The sequence below is a fragment of the Haliotis cracherodii genome, unplaced genomic scaffold (assembly GCF_022045235.1).
Source record: "Haliotis cracherodii isolate W230 unplaced genomic scaffold, xgHalCrac1.p SCAF_8, whole genome shotgun sequence".
Classification (NCBI taxonomy): Eukaryota; Metazoa; Mollusca; class Gastropoda; order Lepetellida; family Haliotidae; genus Haliotis; species Haliotis cracherodii.
In genome coordinates, this window is record NW_027266341.1 from 59,370,537 (window position 1) to 59,382,673 (window position 12,137).

The 12,137-nt window shown below is 42.5% G+C and overlaps 1 protein-coding gene across 1 annotated transcript in view; it reads left to right on the forward strand.

Moving 5' to 3' along the window:
• Positions 1-1,034: 1,034 nt before the first annotated feature.
• LOC139449654 (uncharacterized) overlaps positions 1,035-12,137 on the forward strand; it is a 99,583-nt gene continuing 88,480 nt past the window's right edge. The window contains exons 1-7 of the mRNA XM_071231134.1: positions 1,035-1,107; positions 3,228-3,418; positions 3,923-4,045; positions 4,359-4,471; positions 6,147-6,344; positions 8,019-8,133; positions 11,396-11,509. Of these exons, the coding sequence (XP_071087235.1) occupies positions 1,035-1,107; positions 3,228-3,418; positions 3,923-4,045; positions 4,359-4,471; positions 6,147-6,344; positions 8,019-8,133; positions 11,396-11,509 (927 nt within the window). The remainder of the gene's footprint in view (positions 1,108-3,227; positions 3,419-3,922; positions 4,046-4,358; positions 4,472-6,146; positions 6,345-8,018; positions 8,134-11,395; positions 11,510-12,137) is intronic.

The following is a 12,137-nucleotide window of genomic DNA, read 5'->3' on the forward strand; positions in this document are numbered from 1 at the left end:
GTATGGATACCTTCTGTGTGTAGCTTCTATGTATGAATACCTCCTGTGTGTAGCTTCTATGTATGGATACCTTCTGTGTGTAGCTTCTATGTATGGATACCTTCTGTGTGTAGCTTCTATGTATGAATACCTTCTGTGTATAGCTTCTATGTATGAATACCTTCTGTGTGTAGTTTCTATGTATGAATACCTTCTGTGTGTAGTTTCTATGTATGGATACCTTCTGTGTGTAGTTTCTATGTATGGATACCTCCTGTGTGTAGCTTCTATGTATGGATACCTTCTGTGTGTAGCTTCTATGTATGGATACCTTCTGTGTGTAGTTTCTATGTATGAATACCTCCTGTTTGTAGCTTCTATGTATGGATACCTTCTGTGTGTAGCTTCTATGTATGAATACCTTCTGTGTGTAGCTTCTATGTATGAATACCTTCTGTGTGTAGCTTCTATGTATGGATACCTTCTGTGTGTAGCTTCTATGTATGAATACCTTCTGTGTGTAGCTTCTGTGTATGAATACCTCCTGTGTGTAGCTTCTGTGTATGAATGCTTTCTGTGTGCATCTTCTATGGATGATTACCTTCTGTGTAGTTTCTACGTATGAGTAAGACCCGTGAAGATCTGAGATAGAATAGGCCTTCAGCATCCCATGCTAGCCATAAAATGCAACCATGCTTGTAAGGGGCGACTTATGGGATTGGGTGGTTAGGCTCGTTGACTTGGTTGATGCATGTCATCGTATCCCAATTTTGTGGATCGTTGCTCATTATGTCAGTCACTGGATTGTCTGGTCCAGACTTGATTATTTACATCCCGTCGTCATATAGGGGGAATATTGCTGAGTGCAGCGTTAAACAACAAATAAACAAACAAACTAAAATGTATGAATGCCTCCTGTCCGTAGCTTCTTCTGTGTATACCTTCTGTGTTTGAATCCCATCTCTGTGTAGGTTCACCTTGATGGCTGCACCAGACTGACGGATGCTGGCTATGCTGTCCTCTTCAACACGAAGCCCAACATCACCATATCAGTCATGGCAACATCTGTGGCACACATCAACCGTGGTTCTGGCATGCGAGGATGCCCGCTGGTCACTGACCCCAACAGTAATGTGTTTGACAATTGTTACAAATTGATTGCACTTGACATGGCTTTTTTAAAATTTCTTGCTCTCATGAACTAAACAGCCAATCAAAATATTCTGAATGCAAAGTACATATAGATCTACATTCAAAATGACGGCCTTGTACGAGCTGGCCCTTGATGCTGCCACCTCTTCCAACTTATGGGCCCAGATTTCCTGTGCAGAGTTGCATCCCTTGGGCATGCCAGAAACCTATGATTGTGGGTTCGAATCCTGGTTTGCCCCGATTATGTTTCTAGGTTTCTCAGCACCATACCCATGCTCGTGGGTTTCACCGAAGTGTTAAACGTCTGAGACCCGCATCACTTCGGGCTTTCCTCCCACGTTAAGCTGACACGCCGTGATATAACTGGAATATTGTTAAAAGCGGCGTTAAACCCAATTCACTGACTCACTCACTCTTCCCACTTATGGTGACAATACTTCATACTTCTTTGTCTCACAAATGTGTAATGATATGTGTACGTATTAAATACAGAAATCATTACGAAATATGTTTTTAACTAACTGTAAATTTTTACAAATAAACAAGTTTCTGTTAGTTTGGCTTCATAATCGAAGTGATTCAAAGCTCTGTCTCAGGGACAGGTGGGAAACATCCCAGTTTCCTTTTAGTGAGTCATGAGCACGTTCAAAAAGCATGTATATTGAGGCTACAGGAGTAAATTGTAGTACGCTAAGCATAAGGGAGGTAACACTTACAAGGGAGTATGATTCATGGTTACATAAAAACTATGCATGTACCGTTGGGGGTTTCAGTTTTGGCAATATCTGCACGGCTCCACTGATCTTGTTCATTATAAAATAATATATCAACAACGTAACAATTAATTTGATAAGATAAATTCTGAAAAAATATCAATTATATTGACCACTGTAGACATACCAGACATATTTTTACGCTGTTCCGTCCAGCCATTGTGTCACTGTCATAATTGTTAGTTCTGGACAATGCAGGGTTTGTTGCTCACATATAAAATGCCAACAAAAGAGTTTGATGCCATTCCGTTAAGTAAAAACATTTATCATTTATACCACTATGATTGTGTCAACGTTATACCTCTTGTTCCTTGAAAACAATGCTATTTTTTTTTCCATGATATGTTTGTTTTTTATTTTCTATTACATAAGTATTAAAACTCAGAGGTGTCATTTTCTCATTCCTGATTCTGAAGGTTCCACATGCAGATGTGAACTTGTTTCATCTTCTGGGTTTCATGTGCGCTTTATATATGAGTTCCTATTGCAACGATTAGACACCATAGACCCGGTGCTCTAACCTATTTAAACCATGTCCAACATTTATAGCACCTAAAATCATTAAAAAACATTGTTTTGTTAAAGGTATTTTGAAAGATATTCAGGAACTCTATGCTCAACTGTGAGAACACTGTGAGTTTGGCCTTCATGATGCATGTGAAATGTGTTCCCCGAGCCTTTTGCACATGCACCTTGCACTTTGCGGAATCAGGTTATGAAATGCATGTCCTGGGGCAAGTATATCATTCATTTTGGACCAACTTAAGCACATTTATCAATCACCTGACCTGCCAATGTTGAAAAGCCTATTTTGTGCAAACATGCCCCTTACCAAAATAATATAAATTTCTTTTCTATCTGTTTGTTTTGTTGACGAAAAGCTACCAAATCACAAGTACTGTACAAATACTACATTGCATACTGTATAAAAACTGCATAAAACACATATTTTGCAGTTCACAAATGGATAAGCAATTGGTCCTGATGTAAGTAAAGATTTAGTTGTTAATTTCATACATTCTTTAGCCTTCGGTGAGGACATCACGAGTTCAAATCCCCCTGGCGACAAACGTTTTTTCATGAAGTTATATAGGGAAAAAAGGAAGTTTGACTTACAATTCAGTGAGTCAAAGCATGGTCAAAGACATAAAACCCATAGGTACTTGCATCAATAGGTAGGTATGCTACAAGGTTTATTTGCACAATGTTGATCCTCTGGATCAAAGTCAGCTTGTGTCATATGGTTATACATTGTATCATATGGTTATACACTGTGTCATGTCATATGGTTATTGAATGTGTTTTATGATCGTTCTTTTCCAGACAGTAAAGAGCATACCAAGCTGCCGTATGGTCAGACTGTGATTGTCCCACACCCAAAGGTGGATGTCAGTCTGTCAGAGTATTTGTCCAAGAAGAAGGAAAGTAGTCGTAATGGCCGCCCGCTGTGTCATGTGAAGGACTGGAACATCAAAAACTGGAAGCTGGCTCTCACTGAGATGGAACATTCCAATGTGAGTTTGATAGGGGTGTATGGATGGCGTGACACTGAGATGGAACATTCCAATGTGAGTTTGATAGGGGTGTATTGATGGTTTGACACTGCGATGGAACATTCCAATGTGAGTTCGATAGGGGTGTATTGATGGTTTGACACTGAGATGGAACATTCCAGTGTGAGTTCAATAGGGGTCTGTGGATGGTGTGACACCGAGATAGAACATTCCAGAATAATTGAGATAGGTGTGGCACTAAGATGGAACATACCAATGTGAATTTAATAGGGGTGTATAGATGATGTGACACTGACATGGAACATTCCAATATGAGTTCAATAGGGATATATGGATGGTGTGTCACTGCAATGGGACATTTTAATATGATTGATGCAAGGGTTGTATCAGGTTGATGTGTCAATGAGATGGAAATCCAACATGTCATGCTATCAATCCGGATGTAAGTGAGCCAGGTATGTAAATAGACTGTGATGAACTAACTGCATGTTTCCTGTATGGCAGCCGCTGTTTGACATCCTGTTGCCTAGCAACCCTGCCCAAGTACTGATCCCTATCGATGCTGCATGTGACCCCAGTGATGCCCGGACCCACATCGCCGCCACCATCACCAGGGTGCTGGGCAAGGTGAGACTCACCACGGTTCACCACAGTTCACCATCTTACGCATCCAATTAGTCTCCACCATACAGTGTTTCCAATTCACCAAACTCACACATTCACTTAAGAAGTGACTTCAATATTGATTTTGCATTTATGGAAGTATTAACATAGAAACCTGTGCTTCATATTTCCCATTCAGTTGTCAGTCAATCAGGAAACAGTATTCCATTAATGGGGTTAGCCAATTAAAAAATGGAATAACTGGCAATGTATTTATGTACAAATGTGAGTTCCATACCAAGAAATCCTGAACCAGATGACACGTGTGGACTTTCAGGAAACCTGCAACCCCTTCCTGCAGCAGGACCAGATGCAGGTGATGAGCACCGAGCACTTCATGGACATCCACACCCTGCAGAGGTTAGACTTTACTCTGGACGGGAAGATAAAGTAAGTCACAGACAACACGTCATGGAGGGTCCATACAACACACGTCAAGCAGGTCCATACAACACGTGTCATACAGAGTCCATACAATACACGTCATACAGGGTCCATACAACACACATCATACAGGGTCCATACAACACATGTCATACAGGGCCCATACAACACACATCATGCAGGGTCCATACAACACACATCATACAGGGTCCATACAACACACATCATACAGGGTCCATACAACACATGTCATACAGGGTCCATACAACACATGTCATACAGGGCCCATACAACACACATCATGCAGGGTCCATACAACACACATCATACAGGGTCCATACAACACATGTCATACAGGGTCCATACAACACATGTCATACAGGGCCCATACAACACATGTCATACAGGGTCCATACAACACACATCATACAGGGTCCATACAACACACATCATACAGGGCCCATACAACACACATCATACAACACATGTCATACAGGGTCCATACAACACATGTCATACAGGGTCCATACAACACATGTCATACAGGGCCCATACAACACACATCATACAGGGTCCATACAACACACACCATACAGGGTCCATACAACACACATCATACAGGGCCCATACAACACATGTCATACAGGGTCCACACAACACACATCATACAGGGTCCATACAACACACACCATACAGGGTCCATACAACACATGTCATACAGGGTCCATACAACACACGTCAAACAGGGTCCATACAACACAAGTCATACAGGGTCCATACAACACATGTAATACAGGGTCCATACAACACACACCATACAACACATGTCATACAGGGTCCATACAACACACATCATACAGGGTCCATACAACACACATCATGCAGGGTCCATACAACACACATGATACAGGGCCCATACAACACACATGATACAGGGTCCATACAACACACCTCATACAGGGTCCATACAACACACGTCATACAGGGTCCATACAACACACATCATACAGGGTCCATACAACACACATCATACAGGGTCCATACAACACACCTCATACAGGGTCCATACAACACATGTCATACAGGGACCATACAACACACATCATACAGGGTCCATACAACACAAGTCATACAGGGTCCATACAACACACACCATACAACACACGTCATACAGGGCCCATACAACACACGTCAAAAAGGGTCCATACAACATATGTCATACAGGGTCCATACAACATATGTCATACAGGGTCCATACAACACACGTCATACAGGGTCCATACAATACATGTAATACAGGGTCCATACAACACCCACCATACAGGGTCCACACAACACACACCATACAGGGTCCATACAACACACCTCATACAGGATCCATACAACACAAGTCATGCTCAGTTCATGGTGGAGCTGTGACAAAACACATATATTAGATCAAGTTCATATCTTTGAAATAAGGTTGTGACACATTGTAACTTGACATTCCATCCTCAAGAGAATGAATAGTAGCGAAACTGAAATGGAACAAACACCTCTTGCTTTTCTGGCAAATAATAGTATTTCACAGTTGTTGCATGTCTAGCTTATTCACAAACCTGCCTAGTTTAACACATATTCCTGTTTCAGGGGTTTCTGTAGAAAATGTCCAAGCTGTTGAGAGGGTTTACTGTAATTCCAGGAACATCTCCAAGTCCGATCGGGTTGTTGGTGTTTTTGTGTCAAGACAGCCGCTCAGTCGCAGCAACCACTACTTTGAGGTGGAGGTCCTGTCTCAGAGCAGCAAAACAAGCTTGGTTATGGGCTGCATGTTTGATGTCCTCTTCTCTGCCAGATACCCCATGGACATGAACGAACAGAAAGGGGGAGCTGTAGAAGGGTAAGTGGGGTGGTTGGAGAGATGATGCGTGGAGAGATTGGTGGGTGGAGAGATGGTTGGTGGAGAGATGGTGCGTGGAGAGATTGGTGGGAGGAGAGATGGTTGGAGGAGAGATGGTGGGAGGAGAGATGGTGGGTGGAGAGATGTAGGTGGAGAGATGGTGCGTTGAGAGATTGGTGGGTGGAGAGATGGTTGGAGGAGAAATGGTGCGTGGAGAGATGGTGGGTGGAGAGAAGCAGGGAGGAGAGATGGTTGGAGGAGAGATGGTGGGAGGAGAGATGGTGGGTGGAGAGATGTAGGTGGAGAGATGGTGCGTTGAGAGATTGGTGGGTGGAGAGATGGTGGGTGGAGAGATGGTGGGTGGAGAGAAGCAGGGAGGAGAGATGGTGTGTGGAGAGATGGTTGGTGGAGAGATTGTTGGTGGAGAGATGGTGGGTGGAGAGATGGTTGGAGGAGAGATGGTTGGAGGAGAGATGGTGGGTGGAGAGATGGTGGGTGGAGAGATGTGGGTGGAGAGATGGTGGGTGGAGAGATGATGGGTGGAGAGATGGTTGGTGGAGAGATGGTGGGTGGAGAGATGGTTGGTGGAGAGAAGCAGGGAGGAGAGATGGTAGGTGGAGAGATGGTGGGTGGAGAGATGGTGGCTGTAGAGATGGTGGGTGGAGAGATGGTGGGTGGAGAGATGGTGCGTGGAGAGATGGAGCGTGGAGAGATGGTGGGTGGAGAGATGGTGGGTGGAGAAATGTAGGGTGGAGAGATGGTGGGTGGAGAGATAATAGGTGGAGAGATGGTTGGTGGAGAAATGGTGGGTGGGGAGATGGTGGCTGTAGTGATGGTAGGTGGAGAGAAGCAGGGAGGTGAAATAGTTGGAGGAGAGATGGTTGGGGGAGAGATGGTTGGTGGAGAGATGGTAGGTGGAGAGATGGTGGCTGTAGAGATGGTAGGTGGAGAGAAGCAGGGAGGAGAGATGGTAGGTGGAGAGATGGTGGGTGGAGAGATGTGGGTGGAGAGATGGTGGCTGTAGAGATGGTAGGTGGAGAGAAGCAGGGAGGAGAGATGGTGGGTGGAGAGATGGTAGGTGGAGAGATGGTTGGAGGAGAGATGGTTGGAGGAGAGATTGTAGGAGAGATGATGGAAGGAGAGATGGTGGAAGGATAGATGTAGGTGGAGAGATGGGTGGGGGAGAGATGGTTGGTGGAGAGATGGTGGGTGGAGAGATGTGGGTGGAGAGATGGGTGGGGGAGAGATGGTTGGTGGAGAGATGGTAGGTGGAGAGAAGCAGGGAGGAGAGATGGTAGGTGGAGAGATGGTAGGTGGAGAGATGTGGGTGGAGAGATGGTAGGTGGAGAGATGGTGGGAGGAGAGATGGTTGGAGGAGAGATTGTGGGAGGAGAGATGGTGGGTTGAGTGAAAGTGGGTGGAGAGATGGGATATTCGGGGTCGGGACGTTGATAGGGGATGGGATATTGATAGGACATAGGACGTTGATAGGGGTTGGGTCATTGATAGGGAATGAGATGATGATTGGGGATGCAACCTTGATAGGGGATGTGAGCTTGACGTTGATAGGGGATGGGATGCTGATAGGGGATGGGACATGTATGTTGGTCATATGGTAGGGATGGAGACATACATGGGATGGATACAAGGAGATGTGGTTTTGATTTTTTCTAGACTTGAGATTCACCCCGATGATGTGTTTGGTTTTGGAATTGATGGAGAGTGGGAGTCTGAATACGTTCCGAGGGAAGGGGCATGCAGTTTCTACCTCACAAAGAACGGAACACGGGTATGTATTGGAACCTGACACAATGTCTGTGAGTTGTAAAGTTTTTCCTGAATGAGATTCTTGCAGGAGTGGAGCACTGATTGATCAACTGTTTCCTTGGAAACGTCTTGACTACAAGCTATGTGGAATACTCCGCCTACATTTTCAAAACAGAGCAGACAACCATTGGATATACAATCATTAGTTAGCCAACCATTAGTTAGACAACCATTAGTTGGACAAACATTAGTTAGCCAACCATTAGTTAGATAATCATTTGTTAGACAACCATTAGTTAGACAACCATTAGTTAGATAATCATTTGTTAGACAACCATTAGTTAGACAACCATTAGTTCGACAAACATTAGTTAGACAAACATTTGTTAGACAAACATTAGTTAGACAACCATTAGTTAGACAAACATTAGTTAGATAATCATTTGTTAGACAACCATTAGTTAGACAACCATTAGTTAGATAATCATTTGTTAGACAACCATTTGTTAGACAACCATTAGTTAGACAAACATTAGTAAGACAATCATTTGTTAGACAAACATTAGTTCGACAACCATTAGTTAGATAATCATTTGTTAGACAACCATTAGTTAGACAACCATTAGTTCGACAACCATCAGTTAAACAACCATTAGTTCGACAATCATTTGTTAGACAACCATTAGTTTGACAACCATTAGTTAGACAACCATTTGTTAGACAAACATTAGAAAGACAACCATTAGTTAGACAACCATTTGTTGACAAACATTAGTTCGACAACCATTAGTTAGATAATCATTTGTTAGACAATCATTTGTTAGACAAACATTAGTTCGACAACCATTAGTTAGACAACCATTTGTTAGACAAACATAAGTTCGACAACCATCAGTTAAACAACCATTAGTTCGACAATCATTTGTTAGACAACCATTAGTTTGACAACCATTAGTTAGACAACCATTTGTTAGACAAACATTAGAAAGACAACCATTAGTTAGACAACCATTTGTTGACAAACATTAGTTCGACAACCATTAGTTAGACAACCATTTGTTAGACAACCATTAGTTAGACAACCATTGCTTAGACAACCATTAGTTAGACAACAAAATTGGTTGTCTAATGAATTGTTATCTAACTAATGGTTGTTTAAACAATGGTTATCTAACTAATTGTTGTCTAACCAGTGGCTTAACAGTGGATGACAAATAGACATACATGGAATTCTCTTTGTGAAGAGGTTGTTGTGTCTGGCCGGCCGAGTGAATGAGTTGACAACAACCGGATTAGAAAGTGTAGTCATTTGTCAATTGTTGACAGTTTCTTATTGATAACACACCTAAATGTACAGAGCCGATCATGTTTTTTCCGCATTTGTGATAGTTTTTATATCCTTGCCTCTTCCGAAGTTTACGCCAGTTAACTACTGCAGTATAGGATCTGTCCTTGTGAGAGGTGATATGATAGGTAGAAGTTTGGTTGTATGACCACCATGCGATCATGCTATCTTTGCTCACTGTCTCAGAGCTACAGATAAACAGCCTATTTGCGTAAAATGCCCCCCCAGAAATGTTTCAAATAACATGCGTACAGAAACACATGCAATAAATGAAAAACTCAAATTATAAAAACAGCATGTGTAAATGCCAAGTGAAGCTTTTCCAGCATGCGTACAAATTAATTTCCGAAACACTATTACGAACTAATTTTTCTTTCTGAGTCCAGCCTATATGTTTAGAACAGTTAAATATATCTGAAACATAAATTCATTTTTTTAAATCTTAAAGTGTTCACTAATTGGGGGAAAACCCAATAGAGTGATCAAGTGATGGGTGAAAAGATATTGGCCACTCAATGAAAAATGTAATAACCCAATTAAAATAGAAACCCTATTGCTCAAGTTATCTGGAGCTCTGTCGTCATTCTGTATTTTGTGAGGGTCGTCCAGGCATTTTCATTATAAGAACAAACTGTCTGCACGTTGGATATATATTGAGGATTACAAAGGGACCTGATGACTTCGGTCAGCTTGAAGTCCATGTTAATGATTTTGTTGAAATTTTCTCCGGCCAGGAAATCCCTGTCATGTCATTGGGAAATCTGTCAATCTCTGACATGAAAAATATCTTTGTACGATATACGACAAATGGTTGTGAAATTGTATCTTATTGTAAACTTAAGGTATCTTATCTTTGAATTCTTATATTGCAACCCTTTAAGGGATTTACCTGATGATATGAATGTGGCTGTTAACGGGTCTATGTGATGTGGCCTTTAAGAGGTCTATGTGATGTGACCTTTAAAGGGTCTACCGGTATGTGATGTCGCCTTTAAGGGGTCTATGTGATGTGACCTTTAAGGGGTCTATGTGATGTGTCCTTTAAGGGGTCTATGTGATGTGGCCTTTAAGGGGTCTATGTGATGTGACCTTTAAGGGGTCTATGTGATGTGTCCTTTAAGGGGTCTATGTGATGTGTCCTTTAAGGGGTCTATGTGATGTGGCCTTTAAGGGGTCTATATGTTGTGGCCTTTAAGGGGTCTATGTGATGTGGCCTTTAAGGGGTCTATGTGATGTGGCCTTTAAGGGGTCTATGTGACATGTCTCTTAAGGGGTCTTTGTGATGTGGCCTTTAAGGGGTCTATGTGATGTGGCCTTTAGGGGGTCTATGTGATGTGGCTGTTAAGGGGTCTATGTGATGTGGCCTTTAAGGGGTCTATGTGATGTGGCCTTTAAGGGGTCTATATGTTGTGGCCTTTAAGGGGTCTATGTGATGTGGCCTTTAAGGGGTCTATGTGATGTGGCCTTTAAGGGGTCTATGTGACATGTCTCTTAAGGGGTCTATGTGATGTGGCTTTTAAGGGGTCTATGTGATGTGGCTGTTAAGGGGTCTATGTGATGTGGCCTTTAAGGGGTCTATGTGATGTGGCCTTTAAGGGGTCTATGTGATGTGGCCTTTAAGGGGTCTATGTGATGTGGCCTTTAAGGGGTCTATGTGATGTGGCCTTTAAGGGGTCTATGTGATGTGGCCTTTAAGGTGTCTATGTGATGTGGCCTTTAAGGTGTTTATGTGATGTGGCCTTTAAGGGGTCTATGTGACATGGCCTTTTATGGGTCTATGTGATGTGGCCTTTCAGGGGTCTATGTGATGTGGCCTTTAGGGGGTCTATGTGATGTGGCTGTTAAGGGGTCTATGTGATGTGGCCTTTAATGGGTCTATGTGATGTGGCCTTTAAGGGGTCTATGTGATGTGGCCTTTAAGGTGTACTCTGTGTTACAGATGGAGGACAAAGATATCAAGGAGACCCCCCACATTGGCATGTATCCCCTCGTCACCATCATTGGTGAAGGAATCGCCGAAATTAAACTGAAGAATTTGAATTCTCCTCCACAGGTGGGTGGTGGGTGGGTGCATTGATCAACTGTGGTAGAAATACTGCACTGATCAAGTGTGGTAGAAATACTGCATTGATCAACAGTGGTAGAAATACTGCACTGATCAACTGTGGTAGAAATACTGCACTGATGAACAGTGGTAGAAATACTGCACTGATGAACAGTGGTAGAAATACTGCATTGATCAACAGTGGTAGAAATACTGCACTGATCAACTGTGGTAGAAATACTGCACTGATCAACTGTGGTAGAAATACTGCACTGATCAACTGTGGTAGAAATACTGCACTGATGAACAGTGGTAGAAATACTGCATTGATCAACAGTGGTAGAAATACTGCACTGATCAACTGTGGTAGAAATACTGCACTGATCAACTGTGGTAGAAATACTGCACTGATCAACAGTGGTAGAAATACTGCACTGATCAACTGTGGTAGAAATACTGCACTGATGAACTGTGGTAGAACTACTGCACTGATCAACAGTGGTAGAAATACTGCATTGATCAACAGTGGTAGAAATACTGCATTGATCAAGTGTGGTAGAAATACTGCATTGATCAACAGTGGTAGAAATACTGCATTGATCAACAGTGGTAGAAATACTGCATTGATCAAGTGTGG